This window comes from Chiloscyllium punctatum, chromosome 6, assembly GCF_047496795.1.
Source record: "Chiloscyllium punctatum isolate Juve2018m chromosome 6, sChiPun1.3, whole genome shotgun sequence".
Classification (NCBI taxonomy): Eukaryota; Metazoa; Chordata; class Chondrichthyes; order Orectolobiformes; family Hemiscylliidae; genus Chiloscyllium; species Chiloscyllium punctatum.
In genome coordinates, this window is record NC_092744.1 from 50,622,342 (window position 1) to 50,645,140 (window position 22,799).

The 22,799-nt window shown below is 39.7% G+C and overlaps 1 protein-coding gene across 11 annotated transcripts in view; it reads right to left on the reverse strand.

Annotated features, from left to right (window-relative positions):
• LOC140478941 (coiled-coil domain-containing protein 150-like) overlaps positions 1-22,799 on the reverse strand; it is a 126,522-nt gene that overhangs the window by 67,673 nt on the left and 36,050 nt on the right. For all 11 annotated transcript variants that reach the window (XR_011960899.1, XR_011960904.1, XR_011960903.1 and 8 more), the window contains 5 exons: positions 22,120-22,212; positions 20,655-20,738; positions 15,246-15,353; positions 2,374-2,502; positions 1,537-1,706 (listed from right to left, as the gene is read on the reverse strand). Coding sequence is in view for 2 of the 11 variants with exons in the window: in XM_072572604.1 (XP_072428705.1) it covers positions 1,537-1,706; positions 2,374-2,502; positions 15,246-15,353; positions 20,655-20,738; positions 22,120-22,212 (584 nt within the window). In the remaining 9 variants the exon portion in view is untranslated. The remainder of the gene's footprint in view (positions 1-1,536; positions 1,707-2,373; positions 2,503-15,245; positions 15,354-20,654; positions 20,739-22,119; positions 22,213-22,799) is intronic.

A 22,799-nucleotide genomic window follows, 5' to 3' on the forward strand; every position in this document is an offset into this window, starting at 1 on the left:
TCACCATTGATGGATAAAAATTCTGGAACTCCCATTTCCAACAGCACTTTGGGTGCCAATATGTTCAAAGGACTGCAGTGGCTCAAGAAGCATCTCCTCCAAAGCAATTAGGGATGGACAATGTTGGCTGAGCCAGCAACACCATAACTGATTTAAAAGTTTTAAAATAGCTCACTTAAGTCTTGGAGTATGACTCTGGCACAGGACTGAACATTTATTTGGAGCAAAATTATAACAGATGCTAGAATCTGTACTGAATGCTACTCTAGACTCTAAATTCTCTCTGCATGAATGCTGTCTGACCCAGTGTGATCTCCACCATATGTTGTTTTCAGTATAGGACTGAACATTCTTTGAGTAAAAAGGATATTTTAGCAACTATAAATTTACAATTGCATCTATTCTGTATTTCCTTTGTATCAGGTTCCTCAAATTAAAACAGATTTGATGAGCTTCCAAAATATTATTTATAAAAGCAGTGTCAGCAAGACTATGATAAGGAATCTTTTCAAGTATTGAATCTTATTTTTAAAAAATGAAAATGAGACATATTTGAAAGTGCTTTATGGTGTTTCTTACTTTTGAAGTCAGAACAAGCAATAAACAGTCTTACACAACAGTGGCTGCAACCTCCCCTGGAGTGCTTTCCAGGCAACTGGGAGCCAAGCCAATTAATCAGATTGGATTCTAAGGGAAATCCTACAAAAATAAAGAGGCAAGCTATTAAGTTAAAATTCCATAAGCATGTGGAGGACTCAGTTCATCAGTTTACACTTTGGTGTATGATGGATCCATGAAAAGACCATCAGATCTTCCAGACTGGTAGTTGACATCACAGTTAATTTAATCTACAGGCATATTGGAGAAGGTTTTTTTTCTCAGTTGTGAATAATGTACATGGGTGTTTTTGGAGATTGTACTTGGGATGTTTGGGGATTTGTAATGGTGTGTTTTTGGGTGTTAACAGGAATCATTACCATGTGATGCAAAATCATTGTGTTCTAAGTAAATAGTTGGGTTTATTCGTTTTTTTAATCTCCTTTGCTTAATAAACTTTTGGTTTATTGTGCTGACCAACTGTGCAACATTGTGTGCCTATTATGAGAGATCACCCCAATAAAACCAAACAAAACAAGATCTATCAAGCCAGATTTCAGTCTGTGATCTAACTTACCCAACAATAACAAAAGTTGGGATCATAACAGAAGAATGAATAATGTATAGCTTGAAGGGATACTTGCAGGTGGTAGTGACTTTGTCCTTCCAGCTGACGGAGGCTGTAGAGTTTGAAGGCACTGTCAAAGGAACCTAGATACTACATTAGAACAGTAATAGTCGACAATATAATTTTGAGTGCATCCTAATCCATTTTCATCTTGAAACAGTGTGATTGCCACGTTAATAAATTTGGTTCTTCAGTTAAAAAATGCAATCAAATCACTCTGATTTTGTTGCGTATGATAAGGATTGTGGTTTAAACTACAAATTCAGAAATGCAATATTTTGAAAAACATCATAAATATAGCATCTTCTTACTTGTCCCGTTGCAAGTAACTTATCTCTGGTTCTCTTTGTCCAAGTCCTACTTGTAGATTCTCCACTGTCTGTTGGAGTTTTATGTGTGATGCCAATACATTTTCTAAAGTCACTGTCATTTGACTATTATCTTGCTTAGAATCTGTTAAACTTTCCTGAGGTTTTACAATCTGGAAAGTAAGTTAACATTCAAATCAGTTAAGGAATGGAGTTGTGAATCAATAAAGCACAAGCAGGTTCTTGATAGTAGGGTCTTGGATACTACCTTAGATAGTTCCACAGCTAAACGCCAATCTTCACATTTAAGACTTTTTTCTAAAACTTATTTGTCTTTCTTTTATGCATCTGCACTGACAATTCAATAACAAGCCAACAGGTATGAAAAAACAGAGCTTTCATAATATACTTCCTAGACATTGAAGTTTCTTCAGAATCAAACTATGAATAAATAAATAATATTGTTGAAAACTAAACATGATTATTTGATCTCTTCAGCAATACGGCAGTGAACATCATGTGCTGTGGCAAAATAATTGTTCAGCTGATAATTCAGTAGAGTCGTTTCCACACAGTGGGAGTAGCTCCATGCAGATTCTTATTATTACAACTGAGAAGTCTTCAACATACTATCTGACCGATGAATCTTAATGCTGATTCTGTTCTCATATATTTGATATTTATGGAAGTAGCACTGTTTACTTTCCAAAATGAACGGAGTCCATCTGAACCACTATCTGACCATACTGTTGTTCCATAAAAGTACTAAAGTACATAAATCAATTATCCTTACTAACAGTTACAATATAAAGAAAAAAGCATTTTTATTTGTGTTTTCACCTTGTGTGTTTCTCTTACTTCCATCACATCTATATATTTTCTTAACTTTTGGATTTCTTGAAAGGCTTCATCACGAGATTTAGTTGCCATTGCAAAATCTTCCTCTTTTTGTTTCATTAACAACTGAGCCTGGTCAAAAGAGAAGTCAATATATACTGACAACAAGGAACATATGAAATGCAAGTTTTGCAATGATGCTCAATTCACTTCTAGTTTATTAATTCAAAGGTATGTAGAAACTCTTTAATTCAAACAATTCAGCGGGGTGAATATTAACCCATTAAAAAAAACGAAAGTTCAAATATGCAAAATCAGAATCCTGACCTGAATCTGCCACCTTCTGGTTTTAATGGAGGAGTGACAGTGGATGGGAAACCAAACCCCACCAAAAGAGTTGCCCAAAGTCAGCAACTCATCGCTAAGTACAACAAGACAAAGAGTGCCAAGTATAAAGCTCAGCGAATGGTGGAATCTTAAGGAATAATTTTAAAGGCTAATCTCTTTCTAACATTTAGTCTAATTTTCATTTAACATTTAACTACATTCTTAAAATTGTTTCTTTCAGTCTTAGGAATAAATAAGATCCCAATGAGAGATTCTGGATTAGTGGTGCTGGAGGAGCACAGCAGTTCAGGCAGCATCCAAGGAGCAGCGAAATCGACGTTTCGGGCAAAAGCCCTTCATCAGGAATAAAGGCTGACAGCCTGAAGCGTGGAGAGATAAGCTAGAGGACGGTGTGGGTGAGGAGAAAGTAGCATAGAGTACAATAGGAGAGTGGGGGAGGGGATGAAGGTGATAGGTCACGACATGTTTGAAAAGTTTCAGGGCAGAGGGAATGACCTGGAAGTTGCAGTGGGAGAGGGACTCCCTGAGATTCTTGTAATGAGAGAGACTAGTGATTTACTTCAGCCGCTAATTCTTTTTTCTTGTCAGCAGTGCTGACTAACCTCTGAAGAATTTCAATTAAGAAAACACAGATGATCTTGCACACAAAGTTAGCAAGCACAAAAGGAATGATTCATGACTGAGTTCAGCTTGAAACAGAATGAGAGTGGGCAATTTTGAGAGTGAGAGAATTTGTTGCAGTGTAGGAGGAGATGCTGTTCTGACCTATTATGTAAAAGAAATGGGCCAAGAGAGCAGCCAGACAGCAGCTGCAGCAGGATGTGAGGGCTGGAGCCTGAAAATTAATTAAATGAGCAGATAGATGAGCAGTCAGTGAGCTTGTGTTTTATTCCTTTCTATAAACAGGAAAACTTTAAATTGATAATGGGAATATACAAATGTTATAATAAATTTAGAATTTAACTAGTTAAGTTGCTTGATATAACAATAGATTATTGTTGGGTTATTTCTTAACTTAGTTAAATTAAATGCAATAAATATGGCAGGGCAAATAATGTATTGCACCTATCGCACGTGGGAGCAGGCAGACAAAAGCAATCATGTTTGCAATAAATGTTTATGATAATTTAGAAGCTGAACTACAGACAGTGACACATCAAGGAGGAGAAACGTTACCTGGATACTTTGTTCAAAAAGTTAGTCAAACCCCTGAGTCTAAGGTCTTTTGATTTGGTCTGTGGCCAGGTTCAGGAAGATTTGACTGCAAGTGAAGTAGACAAAGCAGCAGAGGAAGTGAAAACCCTTAGACCTTGTAATTTTCTAATAGGTTTGAGGATCTTGCAACACATATGGATGAGAGTGGGGGCTATAAGTTGAATTAGCAAACCAACCATGGCAGTGTGAAAGTCTTCAAGGGGGGTGGACTAAACAGGAATGTAGTGGCAGTAACGGACAGGATAAATGGTAAACAAGTTTTGTACTGGTGAAAGTGGGGCTAGAAGGGTATACCTTACAGTGGGGTCAGATTGTAATGAGGATCCAGTTATGTGGTCAGTTATATGTGCACTGAAGAAGTATTGGGTAAAATGGGAGATGTAATGTTGGGGCAGGCTTCACATGAACTGTGCTGGGACCAATGTTCTAGCAAATTGTACAACCATGCCAGCAGAGTTGGTTTTAGACTAAATAGTGGGGATTTAGACCTTAGAAAAGGAGGTGGTTAATCAATTGAAATAATGAGATAGTAGAGAAAGGTAGGAATTCATGAACAAAACAGAAATTGCTGGAAAAATTCTGCAGGTCTGGCAGCATCTGTGGAGAGAAAACATAGTGAACAGTTTGGGTACAGTGACCCATGCAACTTATGCAATTCATGATAACTAGAGTATGGCAGGCACAGATAAGGAACACAAACCTAAAAATACACCACCAGATAAGGCCAGGGATTACAATATATCACAAAGGTAGAGTTAAAGGCTTTGTATCTGAATATGTGTTGAATTTGTAATGAAATGGATGAAGTGTTAGTACAGACAAAATGAATATGAAGCAAAGGGAGGGCATTATGGCAGTCTCAAGAAGTTTCAGTCTAGTGATGAGTATCCTAGTGGCTGAATCTTTCAATTGTACAGTTTTGGACAAGATGCACACCTACAGTGTATCTGGAACAGACTGATTAAAATGCTACCTAAAATCCATTGTTAATAAGAATTGGAACAAAATTAAGGAATTTGATTTGGGTTTGGGAATGATAATGCGTTAACATTTCTCATAAAATAGCTGGAATCAATTATTCTATTAGGGTAGATGTATCTCATGAAATATCATTGTTATTAAGTCATCGATGAAGAAAGCACAGATGAAACTTGAGATGGAAAATGACAAAGCTACTGTATTTGGAAAATCTACGAAAACTGCAGTTTCTATAACCAGGACACGTTTGCAAATCTTTAATGGGAATAAGTGCTGAGACAAAAAAAGTCAATTCGGCTAAAACTTCATATGCAATTCGCCCATCCATCCCCCCAAAAGAACAAAACTTTTAATAAAGGTCGCAGGAATAAGGGATGAAAAATACAATAAGGTTTTCCACTAACAGGTCTCTCCTATTAAATATTCTGTTTTGGAACCCATTTTTATTTGACCTTTATCCAATAAACTGTCAATTTTAATAGTCTGATTCTCATACCTATACATATATATTAACATCTGGATTAGGAGCAGGAGTAGGCCATTCAGCCATTTGAGACTGTTCCATTATAAGATCAATGCTGTTCTGATTGCAACCTCAAATCGGCATTCCTGTCAAGTGCTGATAAATTTTCACCCCCTTGCTTAATGAGAATCGAACAAAGACTGCCTTAAATATTGTCAAGGACTGTGCTTCCGACACCTTTGCAGGAAAATAGTCCCGAACATTCACGGCCTTTCTGAGTGAAAAATATTTACCTTATCTCGGTTTTAAATGGGCAACCCTTGACTTTTAAACAATGACTCCTAGTTCTAAATTTTCCAATAGAGTCATAGAGATGTACAGCATGGAAACAGACTCTTCGGTCCAACCTGTCCATGGCGACCAGATATCCCAATCCAATCTAGTCCCACCTGCCAGCACCTTGCCCCCATCCTTCCAAGCCTTTCCTATTCATACACCCATCCAAATGTCTCTTAAGTGTTGCAATTATACCAGCTTCCACCACTTCCTCTGGCAGCTCATTCCGTACACGTACCACCCTCTGCGTAAAAAAGCTGCCCCATAGGTCTCTTTTATGTCTTTCCCCGCTCACCCTAAACCTATGCCCTCTAGTTCTGGACTCCCCAACCTCAGGAAAAAGACTTTGCCTATTTACCCCATCCATGTCCCTCATAATTTTGTAAACCTCTACAAGGTCACCCCTCAGCCTCCGACGCTCCAGGGAAAACAGCCCCAGCCTGTTCAACCTCTCCCTATAGCTCAAATCCTCCAACCCTGGCAACATCCTTGTAAATCTCTTCTGAACCCTTTCAAATTTCACAACATCTTTCCGATAGGAAGGAGACCAGAATTGCACGCAATATTCCAACAGTGGCCTAACCAATGTCCTGTACAGCCGCAACATGACCCCCCAACTCCTGTACTCAATACTCTGACCAATAAACGAGAGCATACCAAACGCATTCTTCACTATCCTATCTACCTGTGACTCCACTTTCAAGGAGCTATGAACCTGCTCTACAAGGTCTCTTTGTTGAGCAACACTCTTGGACCCTCCACATCCATCAAAGTTTTACTTGCACATCCACAAATATCATTTATTGTATCCGTTGCTCCCGATGCGGTCTCCTCTACATTGGGGAGACTGGGCGCCTCCTAGCAGAGCGTTTTAGGGAACATGTCCGGGACACCCGCACCAATCAACCACACCACCCCGTGGCCCAACATTTCAACTCCCCCTCCCACTCTGCCGAGGACATGGAGGTCCTGGGCCTCCTTCACCGCCGCTCCCTCACCACCAGACGCCTGGAGGAAGAACGCCTCATCTTCCGCCTCGGAACACTTCAACCCCAGGGCATCAATGTGGACTTCAACAGTTTCCTCATTTCCCCGTCCCCCACCTCACCCTAGTTCTAAACTTCCAGCTCAGTAACTGTCCCCATGACTTGTCCGGACTTGTCCGACTTGCCTATCCTCTTTTCCACCCATCCACTCCACCCTCTCCTCCTTGACCTATCACCTTCATCCCCTCCCCCACTCACCTATTGTACTCTATGCTACTTTCTCCCCACCCCCACCCTCCTATAGCTTATCTCTCCACACTTCAGGCTGTCAGCCTTTATTCCTGATGAAGGGCTTTTGCCCGAAACATCGATTTCGAAGCTACTTGGATGCTGCCTGAACTGCTGTGCTCTTCCAGCACCACTAATCCAGAATCCTTACCATTAAGTGTCTAAGTCCTGCTAAGATTTCTTTCCCAAAATGCAGCACCTCGCATTTATCTGAATTAAACTCCATCTGCCATTTCTCAGCCCATTGGCCCATCTGGTCAAGATCCTGTCATAATCTGTGGTAACCTTCTTCGCTGTCCACTACCTCCAATTTTGGTGTCATCTGCAAACTTACTAACTGTACCTCTTATGCTCACATCCATATCATTTTTGTAAATGACAAAAAGTAGTGGACCCTGCACCGATCCTTATGGCACTCCATTGGTCACAGGCCTCCAGTTTGAAAAACAACCCTCCACCACAACCCTCTGTCTTCTACCTTTGAACCAGTTCTGTATCCAAATGGCTAGTTCTCCCTTTATTCCGTGAGATCTAACCTTCCTCACCAGTCTCCCATGGGAACCTTGTCGAACGCCTTACTGAAGTCCATATAGATCACATCTACCACTCTGCTCTCATCAATCCTCTTTGTTACTTCTTCAAAAAACTCAATCAAGTTTGTGAGACATGATTTCTCACGCACAAAGCCATGTTGACTATCCCTGATCAGTCCTTGCCTTTCCAAATACATGTACATCCTGTCTCTTAGGATTCCCTCCAACAGCTTGCCCACCACCGAGGTCAGGCTCACTGGTCTATAGCTCCCTGGCTTGTCTATACCGCCCTTCTTAAACAGTGGCACAACCAACCTTCAGTCTTCCTGCACCTCAGCTATGACTATTGATGATACAAATATCTCAGCAAGAGGCCCAGCAATCACTTCTCTAGCTTCCCACAGAATTCTAAGGTACACCTGATCAGGTCCTGGGGATTTATCCACATTTATGAGTTTCCAGACATCCAGCACTTCCTCCTCTGTAATCTGGACATTTTGCAAGATGTCAACATCTATTTCCCTACAGTCTATATCTTCTATATCCTTTTCCATCGTAAATACTGATGCAAAATACTCGCTTAGTATCTCCCCCATTTTCTGCAGCTCCTCACAAAGGCCACGTTGCTGATCTTTGAAGGAGCCAATTCTGTCCCTAGTTACCCTTTTGTCCTTAATATATTTATAAAAACCCTTTGGATTCTCCTTATTTCTATTTGCCAAAGCTATCTCATGTCCCCTTTTTGCCCTCCTGATTTCCCTTCTTAAGTATACTCCTACTTCCTTTATACTCTACTAAGGATTCATTCGATCTATCCTGCCTATACCTTACATATGTTTCCTTCTTTTTCTTAACCAAATCCTCAATTTCTTTAGTCATCCAGCATTCCCTATACCTACCAGCCTTTCCTTTCACCCTGACAGGAATATACTTTCTCTGGATTCTCGTTATCTCATTCCTGAAGGCATCCAATTTTACCTGTGAACATCTGTCCTCAATCAGCTTTTGAAAGTCCTTCCCTATTACTGTCAAAATTAGCCTTTCTCCAATTTAGAACTTTAACTTTTAGATCTGGTCTATCCTTTTCTATTACTATTGTGGGCGGCACGGTGGCACAGTGGTTAGCACTGCTGCCTCACAGCGCCAGAGACCCCGGGTTCAATTCCCACCTCAGGCGACTCTCTGTGTGGAGTTTGCACATTCTCCCCGTGTCTGTGTGGGTTTCCTCCGGGTGCTCTGGTTTCCTCCCACACTCCAAAAGATGTGCAGATCAGGTGAATTGGCCATGCTAAATTGCCCGTAGTGTTAGGTAAGGGGTAGGGGTATGGGTGGGTTGCGCTTCGGCGGGGTGGTGTGGACATGTTGGGCCGAAGGGCCTGTTTCCACACTGTAAGTAATCTAATCTATTTTAAATCCAATGGAATTATGGTCACTGGCCACAAAATGCTCCCCCACTGACACCTCAGTCACCTGCCCTGCCTTATTTCCCAAGAGGATGTCAAGTTTTGCATTCTGTCTAGTAGGTACTGAATCAGAAAATTGTCTTGTACACTGAAATTCCTCTCCATCTAAACCTTTAACACAATGGCAGTCCCAGTTGATGTTTGGAAAGTTAAAATCCCCTACCATAATTACCCTATTATTCTTACAGATAGCTGAGATCTCCTTACAAGTTTGTTTCTCAATTTCCCTCTGACTATTAGGGGGTCTATAATACAATCCCAATAAGGTGATCATCCTTTTCTTATTTCTCAGTTCCACCCAAATAACTTTTTGGATGTATTTCCAGGAATATCCTCCCTCAGCACAGCTGTAATGCTATCCCTTATCAAGAACACCAATCCCCCTCCTCTCTTGCCTCCCTTTCTATCCTTCCTGTAGCATTTGTATCCTGGAACATTAAGCTGCCAGTCCTGCCCATCCCTGAACCATGTTTCTGTAATTGCTATGATATCCCAATCCCATGTTCCTAACCATGCCCTCAGTTCATCTGCCTTCCCTGTTAGGCCCCTTGCATTGAAATAAATGCAGTTTTAATTTATTAGTCCTATTTGTCCCTGCCTGCCCTGACTGTTTGACTTGCTTCTGTTCTCAACTACCAGTCTCAGTTCGATCTCTTTCCTCACTATCTCCCTGGGTCCCTCCACCCCACCCCACCCCCCCTTCCCCCCATTCCACCCCCCCACCCTTCCACCCCCCACCCCCCCACCTTACTAGTTTAAACCCTCCCGAGCAGCTCTAGCAAATCTCCCTACCAGTATATTAGTCCCTTTCCAATTTTGGTGCAATCCATCCTTCTTGTACAGGTCGCTTATGCTCCAAAAGAGATTCCAATGATCCAAAAATGTGAATTCTTCTCCCATACTGTAGCTCCTCAGCCATGCATTCATCTGCTCTATCCTCCTATTCCTGCCCTCACTAGCTCGTAGCACTGGGAGTAATCCAGATATTACTATTGTTGAGGACCTCCTTTTTAAATTCCTGCCTAACTCTCTGTAATCTCCCTTCAGAATCTCAATCTTTTCCCTTCCTATGTCATTGGTTCCAATGTGGACAATGACCTCTTGCTGGCCCCTCTCCCCCGTGAGAACATTCTGCACCCTCTCCGAGACATCCTTGATCCTGGCACCATGGAAGCAACACACCATTCTGCTTTTTCACTGCTGGCCACAGAAACGTCTGTCTGTACCTCAGACTAGAGAATCTCCTAACACAATTGATCTCTTGGAACCCTACATACCCCTCATTGCTTTAGAGCCAGTCTCAATTACAGAAACTTGGCTGTTTGTGCTACGTTCCCCTGAGAATCCATCACCCCCTACATTTTCAAAACGGCATTCTTGTTTGAAATGGGTATGGCCATAGAACACACCTGCACTAGGTGCCTACCTCTCTTACCTTTCCACCTATGTGACTGTATCTGAGACTTCCCCCCCCAACTTCCTATAATTGCCATCCATCACATACTGTTGCTGTTGCAAATTCCTCATTGCTTCTAACTGTCTCTCCAACCAATCCATTTGATCTAATAAGATTCGCAACCAAAAACATTTATGGCAGATATAATCCACAGTAACCCTTAAGCTCTCTTTAAATTCCCACATCTGACAAGAAGCGCATTTCACTCTACTGAAGGCCATTTTTGCTCCTTCATAATCTACAGACCCAGAAAATACCATCTTATTCCTCTACAAAACACTGCCCCAGGTTAGATTAATAGTTAAGGCTTATATTTTAAGTTTAATCAAGAGACATATCTCAAAAAACATATAATCAAGAAAGAACCCACTCTACTCACTACTGCAGACTTTCTGTAGACCACTTAAAACAATTAACTTATCTGATTCTGTCCCATGAACCTCGCCCAAACAGTTCCTCCAAGATCAGTTGTGAATTTCATTGTTAATTTTACCAGACGCACTTTGATATCCAGCAATACATGAATTCAAACAGCAAAGGCTGTGCTGGTTCACTCTGGTGTCAGTTTCTTTTTTTCTCCCTCTCCTGCACTGACCTCACCATGTGCTTTCTTTATCTGTTCTTCTCCCTTTTAAAACTGCTGTTGTTTTGACATTTTTTTTCCAAAAGTTCCAAAACAATGCAACAGCATATAAAACAGTAATTGCTGCTCCTGGAATTCAAGGAAATCACCTCCAGTACCTAAAATACCTCAAAAAAAGGATCAGCTGTTACAGCCAGAAATTTTTCCCATCCTCCATCATGGATTACCCACATAAAACACCTTTTTTGCATCTACCTCAGGGTCTAATATTTTTCAAGCAAGTCACCTCTTATTTTTCTAAACTCCAGCAGATACCTGCCTAGCCCATCCAACATTTCCTCAGAAGGGCCCTCGCCCTCACTCCAGGTATTTGTTTTGTAAGCCTTCTCTGAAGTGCATTCACCACATTTAAATCCTTCCTTAAATAAAGCAATTAAAATTGTGTACGGTCTCTCCAGTGTGCTGTACAACTAAAACATAACCTCCCTACTTTGCATTCAATTCCCCTTGCAAGAAATAATGACATTCTATTAACTAGCCTAATACTTGCATAATAATTTTTTTGAATCATGCATAGGGACGCCCAGATCTCACTACACCTTAGAACTCTGCAATCTCTAGTCATTTTAGATAATATGCTTTTTAATTCCTTCTGCTAACATGAACAATTTCACATTTTCATATGTTAACAACATTTACCACATCTTTAACCACTCATGTAATCTAAATTTTTGTAGCCTCATGAAATTTATATTCCTATTAGGGGTGGCACAGTGGTTAGCACTGCTGCCTCACAGCGCCAGGGACCCAGGTTCAATTTCAGCCTCTGTCACCTGTGCAAACTCCACACAGACAATCTCCCAGTGTCTGTGTGGGTTTCCTCTGGGTGCTCTGGTTTCCTCCCACACCCAAAGATGTGCAGGTCAAGTGAATTGGGCATGCTGGATTGCCCATAGTGTTAAGTGCATTAGACAGAGGGAAATGGGTCTGGGTGGGTTACGTTTCAGAGGATTGGTGTGGATTTGTTGGACCGAAGGGCCTGTTTCCACACTGTAGGGAATCTTACCTACCTAAATTTGTGTAGTTAGCAAATTTGACAACCATACCTTCCAGGCCTTATCGAGGTAGGTTATATAAATTGTAAAGCATTCAAGTATCAGCTCCAATTCATGTGGAACATGTTACATCTTGCCAATATGAAAAAGACTCACTTATGCCTACAGTTTGTTTTCTGTTAGTCTGAAAACCTTCTATCCAAGCTGATAAACTACCTCTACACCATGACCTGTTAATTCCAGCAATAACCCTTGATGTGACACCTCATTTAGTTACCCACATAAAGTAAATCCACCAGTTCCTCAGCATATTGGTCAAAAATGATTTCCCTTTCACGAAATCATCTTGACTCTGCCTGATTAACTTGAACTTATCCATGTCTCCTACTTTAATGTCTTAAATATTAGCTTCCCCATGACAGATGTTAACCTAAATGGCCTGCTTTCTGTTTCCTCTCAATTTTTTGAATAAAGGAGCTACATACACTATTTTCCAATCTTATCAAATGTTCTGAAAAACCAGAAAAATTTGGAAAACTGAAACTAATGCATTAACTATCTCACTATCCACACCTTTTAAAATCCCAAGACGAAGTTCATCAGGACCCAGGTACTAATAAGCCTGCAGCTCAACAATTTATTTAATTCCACCTCTTTAGTGATTGTAATTTTCCCAAGTTCCTATCTCCCATCCATTTCCTGATTTATCACAGCTTCTGGGATGTTACTAATAGTAAAGACTGATTCAAAGTATCTGGTTAATTCATCAGCTATTTCCTTATTTTCCATTATTAATTCTCCAGTACCATTTTCTCTAAGATCAATGCTCACTTTTTAACTCTTTTTGTCCTTAAATATTTATGAAAAATCTTATGCTCTGGTTTATATTTCTGTCTAGCTTTTTCTATGCTGGAATGTATTGTCTCTTTTGGTCATTTTTTGCTTGTTTTTCTATTTTCTCCAATCTTCACACCAGTCCCCACCTATCTTGCACAATTATATGCTTTTTCTTTTGATGTGATACTATCTTTAATTTTTCTAGTTAGTTACAAATGATGGGTCTGCCTCTTGGAAATTTACTTGCTTGTTGGAATATATCTATTGGATATTTTGAACTACCCCCTTGCATGTCTCCTGCTGCACTTCTGTTAACCTACCCTTTCAGCAATTTTCCAATTCACTTCAGCCAGCTCTGCTTTCTTGCCCTCAAAACTGCCTTTATTTAAACCTATAAAATTAGTCTCTGAACCACTCCTCTCTCCCTCAAACTTAATGAAAATTCAATCACAATTTAAGTCACTGCTACCTAAGGGCATAGTCACAATGAGATAATTAATTAATTGGATCTGGTTGTAGAATTCCAGGTGTAGTACAGCCTGTTCTCAGCTTGACTCCAGAATGTGTTATTCTAAGCGACTATCCCAAAACCATTCTCTGAACTTCAAACCTAGGCTACCTGTGCACATCTGACTTTCCCCATTAAAATGTAGACTAAAATATCCTGTGATTATTGCCAGACCTTTCTGAAAGTTGTCAATATTTTTTCGTTTATGTTCCACCTTACTGTGTTGCTACTGTTGGATGGGCATGTACACAAGAGAGTTCCTATTATTATGGGATAGAGTTAGCAACTTAAATATTATCAGATGAATGTGTGCCTCAATTTGTCACATAGAGATGATCAAGTGGGGGAACCTGATCCAGTGGGGATCTGAGGTTGGAGTTATGGGAACTCATAGCAAATAATGCACTCACAGACAGACCATTCTGATCATGCCCTGCAGATGTAAATACATAACAGGTCCTCAAGCAGCCTATATCTCCATAATCTCAAATACATCCAGTAGGAAGTAATATTACACCAATATTCAAGTTATTGATGACCTTTTAACTAGCACTGATAGAGGATTCTTTTGTGTCTTTAAAACACATTTACAGCTGAATGTGTTTAAGATATATTTGTTTTAACTAGAATGGGATCCTGTCCAATTCCATTTTGAGTTAACCCCTTCCCCCTAAGCTTTGATAGTCTGCATTGCCCTCAGCGAACTTTGCACGTAAACTATTGACTTGGTCATTTACTGGTGGTGGTTAATAGATGGAAAAAAAGACATAGGTGACTTGATGATGGAGGAGACAAAAACAAACATTTAGTTATGTATAATAGCACTTCTGTATAGAAAAAAAGAAATGAAAAAAAAAGAACAAATTAACAGAAGGGCACAGTAGTAATGTCCCTATCCCTGAGCCAGGAGGCCTAGGCTCAAATCCCACCTGCTCCAGAGGTGTGTCATAACAACATGGATGTGTTGTATAACTCTATGATTCTATCAATTCTGGACTCTCCACTATAGAAAAGATGTTGTTAAACTTGAAAGGGTTCAGAAAAAATTTATAATGATGTTGCCCGGTTTGGAGTTTTTGAGTCAAAGGGAGAGGCTGAATAGGCTGGAGATTTTTAACCTTTGAGCATCAAAGGCTGAGGGTGACCTTCTAGAGGTTTATATAATCATGAGGGACATAGATTGGGTCAGTAGCCAAAGTTTTTTTCCCCAGGTAAGGTATTCCAAAACTAGAGGGCATAGGTTTAAGGTAAGGGAAAAGATTTAAAAGGGACCCGAGGGATTTTTTTTTCAAGAAGAGGGTAGGTAGTGCATATGTAGAATGAGTTGCCAGAGGTATGGTGGAGGTGGGCACAATTACAATATTCAAGATATCTGGATGGGTACCTGAATAGAAATGGTTTAGAAGGATATGGAACAAATGCTGGCAAATCCTAAACAGATAAATGTAAGACAGCTGGTTGGCATGGATGAGTTGAACCGAAGAGTCTATTGCTGTGCTTTATGACTCTCTGAACAGGGTGATTAAAATACCTCTTGTGGCATAGGTTTAATGTCCTTACCTCTGAGCCAGAAGGCAGGGGTTCAAGTCTCACCTGCTCTGGAGATGTGATCAGGTTCATTAAAAATATCTAACCAGCGTGGTAAGGTACAAAATGGGAGAACATCAAATCAGCGTGAGATACTGACTAAAGCCATGATCTCTGTCTATTCTGTATACTTCCAACACAAGTTCACACTGCACACTGGCTGCCATGTACAAGGTGATGTTCAGTGTAAGCTAGTAAAATTTTAAATCTTATCTCATAAATGTTTCAATGTGCATTACCTGAGTATATTTGGTTTCTAGAACTGTGTTAAATTTCCGTAACTGAACATTTGTAGAATTGACATCAGACATGCACTGCAATTCTTCTTGTAATTTCTCCACTCTGGCCTACAAACAACAGAAATGGCAATGATAATGATCTGTTCACATAGCATTGAAACTTAAGCAGTCACAAAAATACCATTTGGAATAATGATGCAGAATATTCTCACTGTTACTTTTTCATGGAATGTGAACATCAGTGACAAGGCCAGTATTTGTGGCCATCTCTAACTGTCCTTGAGAAAATGGTGATGAGTTGCTTTCTTGAAGCATTATAGCCCATCTGGCATAGGGACAATCACAGCACTGTGAGGAAGGGACTTCTAGGTTTTTTCGATCTCGCAACAGTGAAGGAACAGCAAATTAATTCCAAGTCAGGATGCTGTGCTTGGTTTGAAGGGTGTTTTTCAGATAATCATTGCCAATCTGGCTCCAAGCCAATCGAAGACTCTTCTAACTCCTTCCACACACCAGTCACACGAGTTCCTTTTATTTTGGAAAGCCCACCACCAAATCACCCAGTTAAGTAAGTAACAACAAGCATTGCACCACCAAGGCAAATGTTCATTAGACTTTTTCTAATCAACTTATTCAGACATGTTATTATACACATCTGGAGCAAATCGGGCTTGAATTTGACCAATGCAGCATAACAACCTAAGTATTATAACACACCACAGGAACAGGTGGGACTTGCATATGGGCCTAACAACTCAGAGACAGGGACACTATTACTGCATCAAAAACCCAGGTCTATTCCCTCTTTATATCGAATCAGTCAGCCCATTAATCAATTAATCCAATCATCTGCTTAACTATTTGCTTTATTAACAGATTCCCTTTTAAAACGTTTTTTGAAGTTACAAACAATTCTCCTCGAGTGGCTTGTTGCATTGTGTCACTGCCTCTAACTCTAGATCAGGAGGTCTAGGTTCAAGTCCCATCTCAGGATTTACTAACCATGAAGTTATGCCATAGCACATCTAAACAAACTGATCAGAACTTTACAAATGAAAATTAACTAGAATTATTTTCATATTATACATCTCATTCTCTAATACAAATGATCAGTAACAAAATTACTTCTTCTCATTCACATATAATACAGCCAACCTTTTGTATTCACCATTTTTATTTAAACAAAGGAAGTAACATCTTTAATCACAATGTGATCTAAACACGAATGTACTCCCAAATGCCTGTTCTCCTTGTCCTTCTTGGTGGCAGAGGGTGCAGATTTTGAATATGGTTTCAAAAGAGACCCTGTGGTTTGCTGCATTAAATTTTGTATATAGAATACACTACTGCCACTGCACCCATTTGGAGTAAATGCTTAAGGTTTGGTCCTAGATGAGGTTGAACTACTTGAATGATTTTGAAATTAAACTCAACAGACTGGTTAGTCAAGTGGAGAGTATTCCACCACACTCTTGAATAATGCTTCCAGGCAATGCAGAGTCAGGAGGTGAGTTACTGCAGGGTTCTCAACCTCTGAGCTGTTCTTGTAGTCAGAATGATTGTATGGCTGGTCCAGTCAAATCTTTGGTCAACGGTAACCAAAAAGATGTTGATGACAAGGAATTAAGTGATGGTAATTTTGATGCATGTTAAAGAGAGGTAGTTAGATTCTCTCCAGTTGAAGTTGGTTATTGCTTGACAGCTGTGTGGCAATACATTGCAATGAACTGGTTTATTAGTTACACAATCAATAACTCTTAGTAAACCTACAGAAGTATGACATCAGCCAAAGGCACAGCATTAGTTTTCACAAGTACACTAACAACACTCACTTCTACTTTATAACCATCTCTCTTCCTTCCTCCATTTTTGCTATCAGACAACTTATCTGGCATTCAATACTGAGAAAAATGAAGCCACTGTTTTCAACTCCCACTCCAAATGCTATTCTTCAGCTATAGATATGATCTCTTTCTCTGGCAAGTTTAAAGTTAGGCCAGTCTGTTTGTAACCCGGACCTAAATTTTCAAGTCCAAGGAGTATGCAGGTCAACACATTTTCCACCTTGTCCACACCCACCTCAGTAGAAATTCCTTTGAATGTGGATCAGAGGCCTTGAGAGGCACAACACAGGCTGCCTCAATAGGTCTCCAGTGCCAAGGTAGGGTATTTAAAAGGGCAGTCTTGGTTCACAGGGCCTTTTTCCCAGTTTTTTTTAATTGAACATTAGGTCAACTAGGCCTTATCCCTCACTCCTCCAGCCACTCACATGCCAGCTCCATGCCAACTTAATGCTTAAATGTATCCTCAATCATTTTCATGGCCACTTATAGCCTACGTGCCAAATCAATGTCAGTTCAGAAATTTTATTTAAAAATGCATTCATTAAAGCCCATTAATTTTTTTTCATTCCCTTCATTTTTAATCCCTTATCAAAAGGGCCACAACACACTGCAGTACACCAGAACTGCAAAAAAGAGGAAGAAGAACACCTCTACAATGTATTCGCCAAAAACGGATACCCCCGCAATTTCATCAACAGATGCCTAAGGGAAAGACAATGGAACGAGGACATGCCGCAACCCAAAGGACTAGCCACACTACCATACAGCAAGAGCATTTCTGAACTGACAGCCAGACTACTGCGACCACTAGGACTCATAACAGCACACAAACCAACAGCCACTCTCAGACAACAGCTCACCAGGACGAAGGACCCAATATCCAGCATGAGCAAAACCAATGTAGTGTACAAAATCTCATGCAAGGACTGCACAAAACACTACATACGACAAACAGGAAGACAGCTAACGATCCGCGTCCATGAACACCAACTAGCCATGAAACGACATGACCAGCTATCCTTAGTAGCCACACACGCAAATGACAAGCAACATGAGTTCGACTGGGACAACACTACTACTATAGGACAAGCCAAACAGAGAACAGCCAGGGAATTCCTAGAGGCATGGCACTCATCCATAGATTCAATCAATAAGCACATCGACCTGGACCCAATATACCGGCCACTGCAGCAGACAGTTGGAACTGACAACCGGAAGTGGCAGAGAAAAATCACTATAAATGCCGGAGGAAACATCACAGAAGCGCTTCACAGGAGGCTCCCAAGCACTGAGGATGTCACCTAGACAGGGGACAAAAAGTCTGCAACACAAATTCCCTGTTCGGCGAACAGAACCACAACAAAAAACAAACCTCTATTAATAAGCTCACAAAGTCAGTGAGTCCCTTGACAATATCTTCAAGCTGTCAATCAAACTATGAACTTCTTAAAAGAGTTGTGAGTTAAGCTTCAGCCATATAGTCAGTAATAAACAAAGTTAGCAAAGCATGGCGGGGGCGGGGGAGCACAGACAACAGATGTAGAGAAAAATGAATAACAAACAAGGTATTCAGACTGCCAAGGTCAGTAGCTAGATGCCAAACTACCATAGGAAGAATACTTAATGCCTGTGAAGACTGTGAGAAACAAAGATTATATTGGATACATAGATACTGAAGTGTGGGAATTGCAATATCATGCTGTAATCTATATAATGCTTAAATGAGTTCTGTAACCCAGCAGTGAGCTTTAAAGTTCAGTGTTAAGGCTTCCTCTTCAAATGTGTGTAAAATGTTAATAACTGTTACCTGTTCGCCTGAAGTTCTATATCAATTCATCCAGTACAACGACAACACTTATAAAAATATCTTATTGAAAATATTAATTCATATCATGTGTTGGAATTTTTGAAAATCTTTTCAAAGCAAAAGACATTAGCCAATAGTATTTAAAATGATACATCTGTGAAATACACAAACTGATTTTTCAGAGACAGTCTATGAAATACTCAGTGCTAGGTCACCAAATTACAGAAGCTTAGTAAGTGTGTTTGCTATGAATGGCAAGATAGTTGACAAAGATGGCTAGCACTGTCTGAGCAAGCGCAGATGGCTAATTGCACATGCACAAGTGTGTGACAATGACGGTCACTGCCAGTTACCCTTGGTGTTCTCAGTCTTCACCTGATCTATGAATGATAAAAGGTTGTGACGTGCTTCAACAAGAGGATGCTCTTGGCCAGAATAAAGAAAGCATTTTGCTGGCGATGGGGTCAAGCTCTGGTCACAGATCCGGTTCAGTATCAGTAGGAAAGTGAAACCCTGGAGCAGACAAATGCACCTCTGGCTCCTTTAAAATTACTAAGAAGGAAACCCACAGGTTTCCTAAGAAGGTGAAACAACAGTGAGGGAACAATTAGGAAAGAAAGCTACAATCAAGAAATAAGAAGTTGCAAGTGTAAAAATCTGTAGCCAAAGGCTTTTCTCAAAGCTAGCCCATCTCTCTGAACAGAGCTAGATCCATATAAAATATGATCTCGGTCCCTTGGCCAGGTTCGTTCTCAACAAAGATCATTTCATATTAAGACAGCAACCGGTTTACTGATGCAGAATTTCATTTGATTTAATACTGATTAAATCCCCACTTTTTCTGTCATAATAAAAGTTGCCTGGTAGACACTTCACAACCTCTTGTGCTCTATTTGGGCTACCCAGAGTGGTAGGTTACACAACTGGTGGTTACATAATTCACAGCTAGTAAAGTGTTGAAGCAGTGCTATATAGCACTAAACTAAGAAACTGAAAACATGCCAAACAATTTGCACACAGTAAGTTCAGATCAGATGACTATCAGAATAGTCTATGTTTTTTTTTCTGATAAGGAATAAATATCAGTTCAGATACTGGGGATAACTCAATCTTTTGCTTTCACACCACTGTCACATGATTTTTTAAAGTCCATCCAATATAGCAGAGAAGTCTAGGTTATTATCTCAACTGAAACATGACACTACAACAATGTAGCATCCCCATACCACCTACACACAGGACTGTTAGCCCAGATTATGTCTGCAGTGGGATTTGAATCTTCAACCTTCTGATTAAGAGGTGAGAGTGCTATCAGCTGAACTATGTCTGATAGAACTGCATTATATGTGTGTGATATAATGACAGGTTTTTAAAATAACTGGCTCCTGAAAAGATCGAAGTCATTTCAAGAAAAATGGTTGCTCATAAAACTGTTTTGCAAAAAAATCATCAAATAGTCAACTTTACAAATTCATGTGCTCTCTTTTGACAAAATATATAGCAGCGGTTTTGTTGATGAAAAGAAGGAGTTTGCCCACCATTGTAGAATTAATTTAATTTTCATTCCATTGGTTTTAAGTGAATAAAAGTCAGATTAAATCAACTAACAATAGCTGATCCACTGTGTCAAATATCTCTCAGGCTGTAAAGATAAAAATGTATCCTTCACTATCTGCTAAATTCCACTGACTGGTAATACCATTTTTATTAGCAATTTCTATAACAAATTGAAAATTTGGTATTAGTAACTTGAAATACCTGTAGCCTTCCCTTGTCATAAGCCAACGTGTTTTTACTCTCTGTTATTTCAGCAAGGGCATGCTCGATCTGCTCCTGTGCATGCTGGGAAGGAAAAGAACAACTCTATTTTTTAAAAAAGTGATTGTTATGACTTTAAACATTCAGACATCATATTAACATTATTATAATTATATACCCAAGTGAAATACATTCGGTGTAATCTGCTGTGTACTGATCACAGACATAAAGGAAAATTAAGTTGTTAAACTTCTCTCCATTGAGCTGTCCTCTGTTTTGACTTTCTAGCTCATAAGGGATCATTCAGACTTAACAAATCTGCTGAGAAGCTGATAGTTGCAGATTGACCACTCATTTCAAATTTAATCCAATTTTGCTTTCCAATTCAAAGAAAAGTAAAATCTGATCCACATGATTTTCCATCTGAGAACTGGGTGAAAAATCTATGAGGTTACAGAGGAAAAAATTAATTGTCAAAAATGGATAAGTTTTTGTCACGTGAGATGTAAACAGTTTAAAAATTTCAAATTTAATGCAACAGACCTCACGATTTATCACTTCTCGTAGTTGAGGCAGGAAGCAGCAGCAGGCAACATATTATCTGCTAGGTAGTCTTTTAAATATATTTACGCATCTCACAGTTTGGCTCCATTTTAAATTTTACACTGTCTGGTTGTGGTTCTCAAATAGCTGAATAATTCATAATAGCTGAAGAAAATGTGAGCTGGAGATTGCCTGCCTCACAGAATTAACCTGTCTTCCCTCATCCAGGGTCTACCTACCATCACACACCAAGCCAAAATTTCTAATTTTTTAAGCTTTTGAAGTTCTTTTTTTCTGATCACTCATACCTCCTCTGCCTTCTCTGCATTTCCTCTCTAAATAATTGCTTACCAATAGTGATCCTTTCAATCTCTTCTGTATTCTTCTGATCTTCCCCTTCACTGAAGTAGCCTAATTTTCAATTCAGCTCTTTCTATCTCTTCAAACCAGCCTGGCCACCATAAAACCCTAACTCTTGATATGAATCAAATCTCCAAAAATCCCACCATCCTTGATCTCCATCCAAGCCTATAATCTCCTCCCCAGTCCCTTCTGATTCCTCCCTTCATCCTTTCTACAGCCTGTGGTTTGATACTAAAGATAGACTCCTTTAACAGCCAGTTAACCTCTTCAAATGAATGACCTTGTAAGAGAAACAGACAAAAAAAACTCTATCAAATTCAACAGTTAAATTTGGTAGGATACAAAGGAAGCGCTTTTTTCCAGGTTTCCAGACTGTACAACTACACCCTGCTGTATATATGAACCATGGTATCAGTTTTTCTTCCATCTTAATAACATGGGAGAAAAATAAACAGAGAACAATATTGACATTTTAATAATAATGACGATAACACAAAACAGTTCCATTCCCTAAACCTGTTTGAGTGTTAGGATTGTTTCTGAGGATTTTATTGCCCACCTGCTGATGTTCTAGAGCTGCTAATTGCTTTAAAAGCTGTTCTTTTTCTTTCTCCTGTTTCTCCAAGGCAGCAGTCAATGCACTCAACTCAAGCTGCATAAAAATAATTAATGTTTTATTATCATTACTAAGGTAGATGTTAATATTTTAAAATAATTATCTCAACTCTTAAAGGCAGAACTTAATCTTTTAACTGAACTTAAATCTTCAAAATCTCTTTACAATAATAGCAATACTTCTGACAACAGCTGCTTGGACCCATGCTGAAGGTTCTGAGCTTGAGTGGCTACTGGATTCATTGATGGACATAGGCTGGATGAATGTTTCTGGATCAAATGTTTCGGGAGGTTGTCACCCACAGTCAAATGGAGTTCAGAATCATAAGTGGGGGGTCTCCAGGAAAAATATGAAGAAAGTCAATGAAGAAATCCTGATCACAAACAAGAGTCACAAAATTTTGAGGGCATGTTATCTGAAACCTGGTACATACAGAGAAGAAACACATAGAGAATACATCATAGAGTAGGAATGCAGTAGTTTATGACAATTCAACAGTCAAGGGAACAGACAGGTAGTTCTGCTCCCATGAGATTCACTTGGCACATGGCTTCTCTGGTGCCAGGAGACAGTTCTCGGTCTCATCTATTCTGAGGATAACACATTCCATAAGTTTTTCCCTT